The sequence below is a fragment of the Callithrix jacchus genome, chromosome 20 (genome assembly GCF_049354715.1).
Source record: "Callithrix jacchus isolate 240 chromosome 20, calJac240_pri, whole genome shotgun sequence".
Classification (NCBI taxonomy): domain Eukaryota; kingdom Metazoa; phylum Chordata; class Mammalia; order Primates; family Cebidae; genus Callithrix; species Callithrix jacchus.
In genome coordinates, this window is record NC_133521.1 from 25,405,695 (window position 1) to 25,419,557 (window position 13,863).

At 56.4% G+C, this 13,863-nt stretch overlaps 2 protein-coding genes across 7 annotated transcripts; both read left to right on the plus strand.

The window, feature by feature from the left end:
* Positions 1 to 199: 199 nt before the first annotated feature.
* EDC4 (enhancer of mRNA decapping 4) lies at positions 200 to 11,538 on the plus strand. Of its 3 annotated transcripts, none has more exons than XM_008986089.4 (29): positions 200 to 473; positions 3,102 to 3,258; positions 3,603 to 3,714; positions 4,005 to 4,104; positions 4,350 to 4,539; positions 4,644 to 4,791; positions 4,876 to 4,980; positions 5,300 to 5,409; positions 5,494 to 5,577; positions 5,669 to 5,764; positions 5,870 to 5,972; positions 6,090 to 6,270; positions 6,368 to 6,440; positions 6,540 to 6,631; positions 6,715 to 6,902; positions 6,971 to 7,098; positions 7,190 to 7,343; positions 7,673 to 8,106; positions 8,193 to 8,309; positions 8,394 to 8,546; positions 8,627 to 8,663; positions 8,799 to 8,976; positions 9,085 to 9,240; positions 9,341 to 9,456; positions 9,556 to 9,721; positions 9,809 to 9,995; positions 10,076 to 10,295; positions 10,612 to 10,775; positions 10,998 to 11,538. In XM_008986089.4, exons 1-29 carry the CDS (start codon positions 392 to 394, stop codon positions 11,188 to 11,190), a joined length of 4,224 nt encoding a protein of 1,407 aa, XP_008984337.1. In that variant the 5' UTR covers positions 200 to 391; the 3' UTR covers positions 11,191 to 11,538. The 3 variants fall into 3 exon arrangements, with proteins under 3 accessions (XP_008984337.1, XP_002807795.2, XP_054104800.1); XM_002807749.7 differs by having other exon boundaries at positions 8,205 to 8,309; XM_054248825.2 differs by having other exon boundaries at positions 8,205 to 8,309; positions 8,799 to 9,240.
* Positions 11,539 to 11,914: 376 nt separating this feature from the next.
* On the plus strand, positions 11,915 to 13,401 carry NRN1L (neuritin 1 like). 4 transcript variants are annotated; one of them, XM_008986086.5, is made up of 3 exons: positions 11,915 to 12,014; positions 12,756 to 12,894; positions 13,007 to 13,401. In XM_008986086.5, the coding sequence occupies exons 1-3, from the start codon at positions 11,936 to 11,938 to the stop codon at positions 13,290 to 13,292; spliced, it is 504 nt and encodes a 167-aa protein (XP_008984334.1). In that variant the 5' UTR covers positions 11,915 to 11,935; the 3' UTR covers positions 13,293 to 13,401. The 4 variants fall into 4 exon arrangements, with proteins under 4 accessions (XP_008984334.1, XP_003735382.2, XP_008984335.1 ...); XM_003735334.6 differs by having other exon boundaries at positions 12,756 to 12,888; XM_008986087.5 differs by having other exon boundaries at positions 12,777 to 12,894.
* Positions 13,402 to 13,863: the final 462 nt, after the last annotated feature.

A 13,863-nucleotide genomic window follows, 5' to 3' on the forward strand; every position in this document is an offset into this window, starting at 1 on the left:
TTCTGAGTAGAGTAGGGCTCTGGGTGGCCCAATGCGTGGACGCTTACCTCAGTCCTGTGGAACTTCCCTGACCCCTCGGGTTCAGGGGCGGGGCCGCAGATGGGGACGGACTGCGGGAGGGGTTTAGGCGTCCGCCCCCAGCCCGGAACCTTTCTTCTCTGGCCCTGGCAGATTCCGGGAGCCTCGGCTTGTGGGGGCCGGAAGTGGAGGCGGTTGGTGGGGGTGGCGGTGCTGAGGGACGCTGCGCGGGCGGCGGTTTGAGAACTGAGAGTGGACTGAGTGTAGCGACCCGTGTCCGGCTGTCTCGCCCTGTCGCGGCTGGGCGAGGGTGGGTGGTGCGCGGCGGCGGCGGAACGAACGCGGTGCGGGCGGGGCGCCCGCCGCTGGGCCCATGGCCTCCTGCGCGAGCATCGACATCGAGGACGCCACGCAGCACCTGCGGGATATCCTCAAGCTGGACCGGCCCGCGGGCGGTGAGCGAGGGTTGCGGGGGTGGGCCCCAGACGAGCTGACAAAAGGGCGGCGAGCCTCTGAACCGCCCTCGGAGCCCACAGCTCCTTTAGGACCAGCTCTGTATCCTCTCAGCGGGTAAGGGTGGACGGAGTTCGGAGTTTCTTCACTGCCCCCTTGGAAGGGCGCAGACCCTTGGGTGTGACCCCTCCCTATCCTTTCCTCAAGCTGTTCTGCCTCGTCCTTCAGCATGTCAGTTGAAGGTGAGGCCCCTTTTCTGAATCAGCTGGGCCCCTCTGGTTTCCTGGCCCCGAGGTCTCTAGTGTTCCTGGGACCGGCCTGGCGTCTCTTCGCTTTCGCGATGGTTCAGAGGCCTTGTCTGGGCTCCGTATATGGAATTCTGGGCCTAGGCTTAATCGCGGTGCTGAAGAGCCGCCAGTCCCCCTCCATAACTTGCCCTTCCCTCTGGAATAGACTCCAGGCCTCCCGTTCTGAAACTGATTTCCAGGAGGAAGGTGTCCAGCCTCAGTTCCATGTTCTTTCTGGGATGAAGGCAAATCACAGACCGCAACACCCTGACTGAATTAGGCTACAAATATCTGCAAGCCCTAATTGGTTTACCTTCATTCGTGTTTCGCTTTAGCTCTTAGTGATACCTAAGAACTAGGTATCCCTGTGTCTAGCTCCCAAAGATCCCCCAAGACACAGAGAGCTAACAGGGTTGTAATATACTGTTGTCATTGAAAGAAAGGAGTGTCTTGATACTGTGATGGGCATGGGAAGGGTGGAGGCTGATGAATGCAGTGTGCAGGTCTGAGAGAGGAGACTGGGCTAGGTCTTGTAATGTGAACAAGGGCTTGGATGTCAGGAAAGGCACTCAAGGCACCTATGTAGAAGCCACCTATTACAAAGAGGAAATAGCACGTATGCAGACACCAGTTTACTGATAGGTTTGGGAATCTCTGAAGTGGCTGGTGATGGTGGTGTGGGTGTGCAGTGGAGAATTGGTGTTTCCTCAGATCTTGTTCTTATACCTGCTTGGAGGCCCAGACTGGCTGCTTCTGGAAGGCACTGGTGCTCACTAAGGGTGGATTCAACTAATGTCCACTCAGAAAATCCGTCTGCTGCCTGAGACCACTGGGCCCTTTGCCCCAGGCCTGGAATGTGTGCCTTCTTTACTCATGAGTAGGTGTGGACCTCTCCTGCTGCTCAGCAGTTGCAGACTAGACTCCACAGAGATTTGGTAGAGCCTGGCATGGCCACACATGTACAGCCTGGGCCTTGTTTTTGGTTGTCCTCCTGGTAGCCTTCATGAAAGGGAGAGTGGTCAGCTTGTCCCTGAGCAGCTAAAGTGGCTCTGATCCGAATGAAGTGGCCTAGACACTTTCCTTATAACTCCTTTGTTTATTGACTGGCACTTGATTCCCTTGTTTTCCAAGGAGCTCTTTCTTGTCTCCTCTCACTGGGGGACCAGGTCCGAATGCAGACTGTTGAGGGCCAGGTGCAGTGCCTCACGCCTATAATCCCAGCACTTTGGGAGGCTGAGGTGGGTGGGTTGCTTGAGCCCAGGGGTTCAAGACTAGCCTGGCCAACATGGTAAAACCTTGTTTCTACTACAAATATAAAAATTACTTGAGCTGTAATCCCACCTACTTGGGAGGCTGATACAGGAGAATCGCTTGAATCCAGGAGGTGGAGGTTACAGTGAGCCAAGATCGCGCCACTGCATTCCAGCCTGGGTGACAAAGCAAGACTCAGTTGGAAAAAAAAAACAAAAGAACTAAAAGACTGGAAACTTTCTGTGTTCCTGAATGTGGAGCCCTAGGCTCTTGCCACCTAGGGGGGCGGTTTGGAAATGGTGTCTAAGCCTATGAGCCTGTTTGAAACCCAGCCAGTTGCAAAGAACTGAAATGCTGCCTTTTCTGATGCCACACTCTGCCCTATAGTTTCTCTCCTTTTGGTCTAGCTCCTTTATGTCCCTACCTCCTGAGTTTTCTTACTAAAACTAGCTTCTCCTGAGCCATTTCTGTATGGGGCAGCCCCTCACATGCCTTAGGAGTCCATCTTCTCTCCAGACCCTGACACTACCTTGGTCTAGGCCTTGATCTTTCTCACCTAGATTCTCAACCATTCTGCATGCTACCCTAGAATAATCATCCCACTGGCCAGAGCTGACCACATCACCTTTCCCTTTGAAACTCTTTGTGGTTCTCATGGCCCACAGGCAAAGTCTAAGTGCCACAGCATCATACCTGAGGCCTCTGCAGCTTTGTTTTCCCTCCATCCTTGCTGTGTTTGTGTGTTCTGGCCACACTGACTGCTCTGTGAAGTCTTTCCTGACCCTTGCTGTGCGCTCACTCAGAGTCCACAGTTATTCTGTACTGACCCGGGCCTAAGTATGAACTGGCCTCAAAGGGTCTTTGATGGCTTGTACCCCTCCCCCAGGTAGGATAGCCTCGTGCTCATCCTTGGTCCCGCATACATCAGTGTTTATGGAATGAGAGTTGAATACAGGGCCCCCCCTCCTCACGGACATGCTTTGCTCAGTTGAGTGTTCCTAGAGCACCTCATAGCTCTGGAGGGAAACTGCAAGAGGAGAGGTTTGTGGGCAGGTCGAGCAACCTTATCAGAGTGACCTTCTCTGTCCCCAGGCCCCAGTACAGAGAGCCCACGGCCATCCAGTGCCTACAATGGGGACCTCAATGGGCTTCTGGTCCCAGACCCCCTCTGCTCAGGTGATGGTACCTCAACAAACAAGACTGGTCTTCGGACCATGCCACCCATTAGCCTGCAAGAGAAGCAAGTCATGTGAGTATCTAGGAGACGACAGTGGTGGTGATGGTATGTTTCGGGTGTCTGCTAGCTAAAGGCATGAGATGGGTGAATGGAGCCACCAGCCTCTGCTGCTCCCTCTCTAGATGACCTGGGGTAGAGCTTGAGCTTGCACTACGATGAGAGGTAAAGACAAGCTCAAGGGTTTGGCCTGGATATCTGGTTAGAATGAAAGTAGACTCATTCCCAAGGAAGGGGCTGAGCAAGGGGTTCTATGGGTCTGGAGCCAGGGACCAGGCAAAGCTGAGCATTGGAATAGATACCTGCCCATTGAGCCTTTGGGTGAACAAGAGACAAAGTTTTTGCACTCTTCCCCACAGCTGTCTCTCAGGAGATGATAGCTCTACCTGCATTGGGATTTTGGCTAAGGAGGTGGAGATTGTGGCTAGCAGTGACTCTAGCATTTCAAGCAAGGCCCGGGGAAGCAACAAGGTAGGTACTAGGATGCTGTGGCATATATAATATATGGGGGCACACCCAGTCTCTCTGGTCTCTCTCATACTGCCAGTTCCTATGGGGACCACCTTGACAGTTTCCCGGTTTCAGGAAACCCGGGCTGGATGCCGAGCCTCTGTGGGAGTCTGGCTCTGGGAAGTAACAGTGGGTAGCCAGACTTGCACCTATGTCCTCTGCCATCCCCAGGGATGTTGGGGACCACCTAGGTTCTGGGGAAGTTACCCCAGCCCTCAGCTTCCATGACTTTTCTCACCCTGGGTTCTCAGGTGAAAATTCAGCCTGTCGCTAAGTATGACTGGGAACAGAAGTACTACTATGGCAACCTGATTGCTGTGTCTAACTCCTTCTTGGCCTATGCCATTCGGGGTGAGTAAGGACAGTGGAGAGGAGGGAATGTTCTGCTGGATGTCCCATAGAGCCAGCTCCAACATCAGGCCACTCAGGCCTTAGGGGTACAATGGAAGGTTTGTCCATGCTGCCTCTTGGGGAGCTGGGTGGGAAAACCAAGCTTGAGACTATGGTGGTGGCAGGGAGACAGGCAGGGGCAGGGTTTCTCTGCTGCTGCCTGCGCCTGGACATGCACTCATGGTCCACTGCTCTCCTGATTCTAGCTGCCAACAATGGCTCCGCCATGGTGCGGGTGATCAGTGTCAGCACTTCGGAGCGGATCTTGCTCAAGGGCTTCACAGGCAGTGTGGCTGATCTGGCTTTCGCGCACCTCAACTCTCCACAGCTGGCCTGCCTGGATGAGGCAGGCAACCTGTTTGTGTGGCGCTTGGCTCTGGTTAATGGCAAAATTCAGTATCCATTCCTTGGTGTGGGGTAGTGGGACTGAAGAAAGGTGGGCGGAGCTGGGGCTGTCATGCCTCTTCATTCACTTATCTAGCCCTTAACACCCTGCTCAGAGAAGAGATCTTGGTCCATATCCGGCAGCCAGAGGGTACGCCACTGAACCACTTCCGCAGGATCATCTGGTGTCCCTTCATTCCTGAAGAGAGCGAGGACTGCTGTGAAGAGAGCAGCCCGACAGTGGCCCTGCTGCATGAAGACCGGGTGAGGGGGCTGGCATGGTAAGGAGGCGCCAGAGAAGCCATAGTATAGGCATGGGCTGCACATTCATCTCCCTGTGCCTTCCAGGCTGAAGTGTGGGACCTGGATATGCTCCGCTCTAGCCACAACACCTGGCCTGTGGATGTCAGCCAGATCAAGCAGGGCTTCATTGTGGTAAAAGGTCATAGCACGGTAAGCCTGTGACTGCCTGCCTCCCCTGCCCTACCCTCTTCCTCATATCCATCCTCTGTTCCCTATATCCACAGCTGCCCAAACAGCTTTGCTGGCACTCTGCCCATGGGGACTCTGAGCTCAAAGTGGCTCTTGCCTGTGCAGCTTTCTCCATACCTAGCAGCACCCTGCAGGTCTGGCCTTCTCTAGGGAGCCTGTTCATTCAGTCAGTCACACAAACATGCCATCCAACCATCAGTCAGCCCAGCTCATTACCATCCTCACTTGAGAGGGGCTCGTTCTCACCTCTAGTCAGTAAAGTTTTTTGGGTTCTTCCTAGTGCCTCAGTGAAGGAGCCCTCTCCCCTGATGGGACTGTGCTAGCTACTGCGAGCCATGATGGCTATGTCAAGTTCTGGCAGATCTACATTGAGGGACAAGATGAGCCAAGGTAAGGCAGGGCCTGAGGGACCAGGATCCCCCTCAGGTAGCAGACGAGACTGCTCACTTAAGCCCCTCATCTGCCTACCTACAGGTGTCTGCATGAGTGGAAGCCTCATGATGGGCGGCCCCTCTCCTGCCTCCTGTTCTGTGACAACCATAAGAAACAAGACCCTGAGTGAGTGAGTGGGCAGCCGAGTGGGTGGTGGGCTGGTCCATGGCTCCCAGCAGGGGCCCAGCCAGCCACTCAGTGCCTTGTTGTCTTGCAGTGTCCCTTTCTGGAGGTTCCTTATTACTGGTGCTGACCAGAACCGGGAGCTAAAGATGTGGTGCACAGTGTCCTGGACCTGTTTGCAGACTATTCGGTTAGCAAGGGCTGGGAGGCTGGGGAACTGGGCAGGGGCAGCAGGATTGGGAATATGGGTTCCTGAAGTTCTTAGCCTCATTGACTCTGCTTTGTGGCTCCCTAGCTTCTCCCCAGATATCTTTAGCTCAGTGAGTGTGCCCCCTAGCCTCAAGGTTTGCTTGGATCTCTCAGCAGAATATCTGATTCTCAGCGATGTGCAACGGAAGGTTAGCTACCATGGGGTACCCTGGGCAGAGCTGGGATTATAGGGCATGGCAGAGGACAGGGGGTACATCCGTAGCCCTTAGCCTCTGAGCTCAGTTAGGAATGTGCTGCCTGTGCAGGTCCTCTATGTGATGGAGCTGCTACAGAACCAGGAGGAGGGCCGTGCCTACTTTAGCTCCATCTCAGAGTTCCTGCTCACCCACCCTGTGCTAAGCTTCGGTATCCAGGTTGTGAGTCGTTGCCGGCTGCGGCACACTGAGGTGCTGCCCGCTGAGGAGGAGAATGACAGCCTGGGTGCTGGTAAGCTGCCTCAGGGTCAGAGCTATGTGTTCATATCCTAGGGGTTGTGGAGGCACAGAGAGGCCCAGGGGCTTAATCATCCACACCGTTCTTTCAGATGGTACCCATGGAGCCGGTGCCATGGAGTCTGCGGCCGGTGTGCTCATCAAGCTCTTTTGTGTGCATACTAAGTGAGTGTTTGGGGAGGCCCACCAGTGCATTGTCTGTGTCTGTCTCCACTCTACTGACCCTGGCCCTTGGAGCACTCTATTCTCCTTATCTTCCTGCAGGGCACTACAAGATGTGCAGATTCGCTTCCAGCCACAGCTGAACCCTGATGTAGTGGCCCCGCTTCCCACACACACTGCCCACGAGGACTTTAGTGAGTAGGGCGTGAGAGGGAGGTAGGGTAAGTTGGACTGACCAGGGTCTGAGATCTGACTCAAGTGGCAACTTGTCCTACAGCATTTGGAGAGTCTCGGCCTGAACTGGGCTCTGAGGGCCTGGGGTCAGCTGCTCACGGCTCCCAGCCTGACCTCCGACGAATTGTGGAGCTGCCTGCACCCGCCGACTTCCTCAGTCTGAGTAGTGAGACCAAGCCCAAGTTGATGACACCTGATGCCTTCATGACACCTAGCGCCTCTCTGCAGCAGGTACTCTCCCAAGGTAGGGGGACCTGGGAATGCCCCAGCCACAGCTCTCATTCCCTGCATCTCCCCAGATCACTGCCTGTCCCAGCAGCAGCAGCAGTGGTAGCAGCAGCAGCAGCAGCAGCAGCAGTAGCAGCAGCTCCCTTACAGCTGTGTCTGCCATGAGCAGCACCTCAGCTGTGGACCCCTCCTTGGTCAGGTGAGGCAAGGGTCAGAGATGGAGGATGGCAGGGACTTGTGCCAGGTGACACCAAGCTCTGGCTGCTGACACCTCAGTCTTCCCCCACCAGGCCACCTGAGGAGCTGACCTTGAGCCCCAAACTACAGCTGGATGGCAGCCTGGCAATGAGCAACAGTGGCAGCCTGCAGGCAAGCCCTCGTGGCCTCCTGCCCAGCCTACTCCCAGCCCCAGCTGACAAACTGACTCCCAAGGGGCCAGGCCAGGTATGTGAATGGGTGTGTGTAAAGTGTGGGGAGTAGGTGGGTGGCAGCAGGAAAGGTGGGTGGTGGGCTTCTCCCAGCCCCCTGCTGCTGGTCCTGCTCTTCCCTACGTAGTCCATGTTTTCCTGAGGTCATCTCACCCTCCTATGTTTCCTGGAAGGTTTCTCCTCAGCCTCCCTGTCCCCACTTTCTCTTCTGGGCTATGGCCCCGTTTTTGACTGTCCCCACTTCCCTGCTGCCCTGTCTCTCATTACTAATACTAGTGCCTCGTCTCTGTGTCCCCCATCCCTGCCTCACCTGTCACTTAAGCCCCCATCTTTGGCCCGCCTTAGGTGCCTACTGCTGCCTCTGCACTGTCCTTGGAGCTGCAGGAAGTCGAGCCCCTGGGGCTACCCCAAGCCTCCCCCAGCCGTACCCGCTCTCCTGATGTCATCTCTTCAGCTTCCACTGCCCTGTCCCAGGACATCCCTGAGATTGCGTCTGAGGCCCTGTCCCGTGGCTTTGGCTCCTCTGCACCAGAGGGCCTTGAGCCAGACAGTATGGCTTCAGCCGCCTCAGCATTGCACCTACTGTCCCCACGGCCCCGGCCAGGGCCTGAGCTCGGCCCCCAGCTTGGCCTTGATGGAGGCCCTGGGGATGGAGATCGGCATAATACCCCCTCCCTCCTGGAGGCAGCCTTGACCCAGGAAACCTCGACCCCTGATGGTCAGGTTTGGCCCACGGCACCTGACATTACTCGTGAGACCTGTAGCACTCTTGCAGAAAGGTGAGGAGCTTGGGAGGAGAAAAGTGTGCTAGCTAGGAGGAGGCTTTAGGAGGGGCTTCAGATAGAATCATCCACTGCTGAGTCAGCCTGTCCCCCAGCCCCAGGAATGGCCTTCAGGAAAAGCACAAGAGCCTGTCCTTCCACCGACCACCGTATCACCTGCTGCAGCAACGTGACAGCCAGGATGCCAGTGCTGAGCAAAGGTGGATGCCACCCTATGCCATTGCCCTCATGGAGGGGTGGGCAGCAAGTGGGCAAGGGCTTACCCCTCCTTCCCCTTCCCATAGTGATCACGACGATGAGGTGGCCAGCCTTGCCTCTGCTTCAGGAGGCTTTGGCACCAAAGTTCCTGCTCCACGGCTGCCTGCCAAGGACTGGAAGACCAAGGGATCCCCTCGAGCCTCACCCAAGCTCAAGAGGAAAAGCAAGAAGGATGATGGGTAGGGAGGAGTCCTAGGGAGGGGGGAGGATGGTCTCCAGGCTGCCTGACCTAGCCTGAGGTGCTTCTCGCCTATGGCAGGGATGCGGCCATGGGATCCCGGCTCACAGAGCACCAGGTAAGTAAATGAGTGCTCTTTGTACTCATGGGAATTTCACCCTGTGAGGATGGGGAAGGGCTCTGGGCCATTCCCTGGTCTGGTTTGTGGGGATGGGTGGGGCAGGCATCATGTGACTCTCAGTGATACTGGCAGGTGGCAGAGCCCCCTGAGGACTGGCCAACGCTAATTTGGCAACAGCAGAGAGAGCTGGCAGAGCTGCAGCACAGCCAAGAAGAGCTGCTGCAGCGTCTGTGTACCCAGCTCGAAGGTCTGCAGAACACTGTCACAGGCCACGTAGAACGAGCCCTTGAGACTCGGCATGAGCAGGAGCGTATCCTTGAGGCTGATAGCACAACATGGCATAGGGATGGGGGCAACATTCTTGGCCTGGGAAGGAGTACACAACCTGCTCCAGGCCTGTTCCTTAGCTATGGTGCAGAGCGGCGGCTGGAGCGAGCACTGGCTGAGGGGCAGCAGCGGGGAGGGCAGCTGCAGGAGCAGCTGACACAACAGTTGTCCCAGGCACTGTCTTCAGCTGTAGCTGGGCGGCTGGAGCGCAGCTTACGGGATGAGATCAAGAAGACAGTCCCTCCATGTGAGTTTTGCATACAGACTCCCTTTGGGTGGTTCAGGTGGGAATAGGGGTACCTGTCAAGTTTCTCCTAGCTCCACCTTCTCCTATTCCCCTCTCCCAGGTGTCTCAAGGAGTCTGGAGCCTGTGGCAGGCCAACTGAGCAACTCAGTAGCCACCAAGCTCACAGCTGTGGAGGGCAGCATGAAAGAGAACATCTCTAAGCTGCTCAAGTCCAAGGTGCTATAGGGCCCAAGATGTGGGTGGTGGTGGTGGTTCTGGCCTAGTCAGGCCAGGCTGCGCTCAGGCTTTCAACTTGGCCCCTCCCTCTAATTCCAGAACTTGACTGATGCTATTGCCCGAGCAGCTGCAGACACATTACAGGGGCCAATGCAGGCTGCCTACCGAGAAGCCTTCCAGAGTGTGGTGCTGCCAGCCTTTGAGAAGAGCTGCCAGGCCATGTTCCAGCAAATCAATGATAGCTTCCGGGTGGGGACACAGGAATGTGAGTGGGGTCGTATGACCCAAGGTGGGAACGACTATCCTCCACTTTCCTACTGTTCCTCTTACACTCCCTGTGGTCACTCCTCAGACTTGCAGCAGCTAGAAAGCCACATGAAGAGCCGGAAGGCACGAGAACAGGAGGCCAGGGAGCCTGTGCTGGCCCAGCTGCGGGGCCTGGTCAGCACATTGCAGAGTGCCACCGAGCAGATGGCAGCCACTGTGGCCAGCAGTGTTCGGGCTGAGGTGCAGCACCAGCTGCACGTGGCTGTGGGCAGGTGTGTGGGCAGGGTGGTGGGTTTGAGGAAGGCCAGATTGGGCTCCCTGTCCACTTCACCTCACTCACTTACCTTTGCAGCTTGCAGGAATCCATTTTAGCACAGGTACAACGCATTGTTAAGGGTGAGGTGAGTGTGGCGCTCAAGGAGCAGCAGGCTGCTGTCACCTCCAGCATCATGCAGGCCATGCGTTCAGCTGCTGGCACACCTGTCCCCTCTGCCCACCTTGACTGCCAGGCCCAGCAAGCCCATATCCTCCAGCTGCTGCAGCAGGGCCACCTCAATCAGGCCTTCCAGCAGGTACGATAGGTGTTAGGCCCTGGTAAGGGTCATGTGTCTCTTGACAAGGCCCACACACCATACATTCCACTCCACCCACCAGGCTTTGTACCTTCTGGACCCCTTTCTTCCCACCTAGACCACCTTGCTTTACAACTACCCTTCTCAGGAACCATTTCTTGATCCCCTAGGATAACTACATGGCCCTACAGGGCTCTCTCTGGAGAGCTCTCACTAGCCTACCCTGTGGTTATCTGCCCCCAGGCCACACAGTTCAGACAAGCAGACATTTCATTCTGATGTTCACTGTAAATGCTGCTGTTTTTTTCTCCTCCAGGCCCTAACAGCTGCTGACCTGAGCCTAGTGCTGTATGTGTGTGAAACTGTGGACCCAGCCCAGGTTTTTGGGCAGCCACCCTGCCCACTCTCCCAGCCTGTGCTCCTTTCCCTCATCCAGCAGCTGGCATCTGACCTTGGCACTCGAACTGACCTCAAGCTCAGGTAAGTGGGCAGTCAGGGACAGGGAGATGAGCTGTGGAGTGGGGTCATGGGAGGGAGCAGTTTGAAGCTGATGCCCACTTCTGCCTGAATCTCCTCCCTAATTTTCTTCACCAGTCCCCTTTGCCCTCACTCCAAGGGTTCCCTCTGGGTGTCGGTGCCACCAGGGGGCGCTCCCATCTGCTGGCACCCACCTGTAGCCTGTTCTTTCCCCGCTATCCCCAGCTACCTGGAAGAGGCCGTGATGCACCTGGACCACAGTGACCCCATCACTCGGGACCACATGGGCTCTGTTATGGCCCAGGTGCGCCAAAAGCTTTTTCAGTTCCTGCAGGCTGAGCCACACAACTCACTTGGCAAAGCAGCCCGGCGTCTCAGCCTCATGCTGCATGGCCTTGTGACCCCTAGCCTCCCTTAGCTGCTAAGCCTGCCTTGCCCAAGGGATAGCACTGAAGGCCAGCAAACAGGCCTAGGTTGAGGCGGAGTCATGACTGGCTTTTACTTGCTCAGGCCCCCATCTCTGGGGTGTTTGGGGGTCGGGGAGCAGGGAGCACTGGCCGTGGTCTACAGGGTGTGGTAATCAGCAGGTTTAGGCTGGGCCCAGGGCAGGTATTGAGCCTTCTTGGGTTCTGCCATGCCTGGAGCATGACCCTGAGATCGTGACACCACTTGAGTGGAATTTTCCATGTTCCTTTTTACCTCTGATTTGGATCTATTTGTTTTTGAAAAACATTGAGAAATTCAATTAAATGCTTTTGGAATAAAATGAAGTATGTGTGTGCTTTTGGTCTGTCTTCGGTGTGACTCTCATAACTGCCCTCTGTTCCCTGCCCTTCTCTTCCCCATGGAGCTCTGTATACGCCAATCCAGCCAAAGGGCCGGGTTACCTACTCATCTACTCCAACTGTCTTCCCAGATTTACCTTCTCCTTCTATGAGGGTGAGGGTCCAGGGGCCTGCTCAGCACCATCCTGTGCCCCTGGGAATTTCTGCTCTCTCAGGTCCCTTCGCTCCTTTACCAATCTGGGTATTGGAGGCGGAGCCGCTGGCTGGCTTTGGAGCCCCACCCCCGGCTCCCATCCAATCACCATCCCTTCCTCTGGGGGCTGGGTGGATGGGCTGTACTCCTCGCAGCTAGCTCCCGCACTAGGCTCTCAGCCAGGGATGATGCTCCGCTGCCACTGCTGCCGCCGCTGCTGGCAACCACCCCGTGCCCTGAGGCCGCTGCTGTTGCTGCCCCTCGGTGAGTGTGGGCATCTGGGGGCCCAGGCCACACCTCCTCTCGCCCAGCCAGGCCAGGCCAGGTATAGGGTGTGTGGGAATGCTAGGCCCCAGGGTGGAAAAGAGTTGCAAGGGCTCCAGGAAGGTGTGCTGGTGACTTCAGGACAGAAAGTCAGAGGTACAAACAGCTCCAGTTATGGGAGAAGGACTCCAAAATTTGCATCCCCTCTTCTGATAAGGGGAGCCATGCCAATGGCAGGACTTATAGACCAGCCCTAGGATCCCTAAGTCCTTTCTGAGGGTCTGGCCTGGATCCCAATACCTCTTCATCCTGCCCTGTCTCTCCAAAAAATAACTATCTTTGGAGAGTTCACAGGGCCAAGCAAAGCTTGTCTAAACTGCAGAGAGATGCACCTGTCCCTGGTCCTGGTCCTCTGGATCCCCCTCCCCTCCACCCTGTCTTAACTCCTTCACATGGACCCTTCTCACCTCACCTGGGGCCCCAGAAGCTCAGAGGAAGAGCTGACTTGGGGGACACAACACTCCCTCCCCCTGTACAAATCCCAGTCTGGTTCCTAACTTTGAAGAGGGCCTGGGTAGGTAATCCCCAGACTTGCCCTTTAGTTCCCTCGGGCACCCTTTTCCCATTGAGTCACATCCCCCGAGTGCTCCCAGGTAAACAAGCCCCTGGGGGCTGGGGGATGAACCTGGCTCATCCTATCTACTGGTCTACCCCCCCACCCCACCCCTGCCCCACTTCTAGTCTTTGTACCTCCCCTGGCAGCGGCTGCAGCAGGCCCAAACCGCTGTGACACCATATACCAGGGCTTTGCTGAGTGTCTCATCCGCCTAGGGGACAGCATGGGCCGAGGAGGCGAGCTGGAGACCATCTGCAGGTACTGGTGGGTATGAGGCAGTGGCCCAACCTGTGCCACCATTGGGGACTGACTTTTTATTTCCCAAGCCAGAGTCTCCTTGCCTCACCTAATCCCCCTAATCCCACTCCCTTAACAGGTCTTGGAATGACTTCCATGCCTGTGCCTCTCAGGTCCTGTCAGGCTGTCCGGAGGAGGCAGCTGCAGTGTGGGAGTCACTACAGCAAGAAGCTCGCCGGGCCCCCCACCCGAATAACTTGCACACACTGTGCGGCGCCCCAGTGCGTGTTCAGGAGTGCGGCACAGGCTCCGAAACCAACCAGGAGACACTGAGGGCAACAGCGCCTGCACTCCCCATTGTCCCTGCACCCCTGCCGCTGGTGGCTGCTCTGGCCCTGGCCTACCTCCTGGGGCTTCTGTCCTAGCCTGTCGGGTCAGGTGGCAGTGCCCAGGCCTCCAGTCCTGCTCTGGCGGTGGTTGTCCAGGCTCTGCAGAGCGCGGCAGGGCTTTCCATTAAAGGTATTTATATTTGTACTAAGCTCCTTCCTTTCTCCCAGCTGCGGCCTTGCTTGGCTGGGGCTGGAGACTCCCAGAAACTGATCCTCAGCTTGGATGGGATGGGCAGGGCTGAAGGCCATCACAGGGGACTCAATCTTCTTATAAACACTCATTTCCCAGTGGCAGCCCAAAGCTTTCCATTTCATGCAGGTCCCAAGAGCTTCTCCGGTGGAGACTGGAGATCTGCCAGAATACATAGTTTTCCTCTACCATCCTGTGCTGGCTGGGGTTGGGAGGGTGGGGTCTCAGCCTTGCACTTCTAGCACTGCCTACCCCTTCTATCCTGGCCCCTGGGGGCCAGATCTGAGGGGTTGAGTACCCTTGATCCCAGCTCAACCCCCTCCCCAGCCTCCTGCTCCTGACCATCTCACCTCCTCCTCCCTCTGCCTGTCACTTCAGCCTTCAAGGGACAGCACAAACTATGTGCTCAGTCCCTTC

What these genes read in the sequence shown, in the direction of transcription:
- EDC4 (XM_054248825.2), top strand. Translation starts at nt 392, where the DNA reads ATGGCCTCCTGCGCGAGCATCGACATCGAGGACGCCACGCAGCACCTG. An exon ending in CTTGGCCTATGCCATTCGGG is followed by an intron (nt 4,105 to 4,349) that starts GTGAGTAAGGAC and finishes TCCTGATTCTAG; the next exon opens with CTGCCAACAATGGCTCCGCC. An exon ending in TGGTAAAAGGTCATAGCACG is followed by an intron (nt 4,981 to 5,299) that starts GTAAGCCTGTGA and finishes GGTTCTTCCTAG; the next exon opens with TGCCTCAGTGAAGGAGCCCT.
- NRN1L (XM_008986086.5), top strand. Translation starts at nt 11,936, where the DNA reads ATGATGCTCCGCTGCCACTGCTGCCGCCGCTGCTGGCAACCACCCCGT. An exon ending in GCTGCTGTTGCTGCCCCTCG is followed by an intron (nt 12,015 to 12,755) that starts GTGAGTGTGGGC and finishes CCCCACTTCTAG; the next exon opens with TCTTTGTACCTCCCCTGGCA. An exon ending in GAGACCATCTGCAGGTACTG is followed by an intron (nt 12,895 to 13,006) that starts GTGGGTATGAGG and finishes CTCCCTTAACAG; the next exon opens with GTCTTGGAATGACTTCCATG.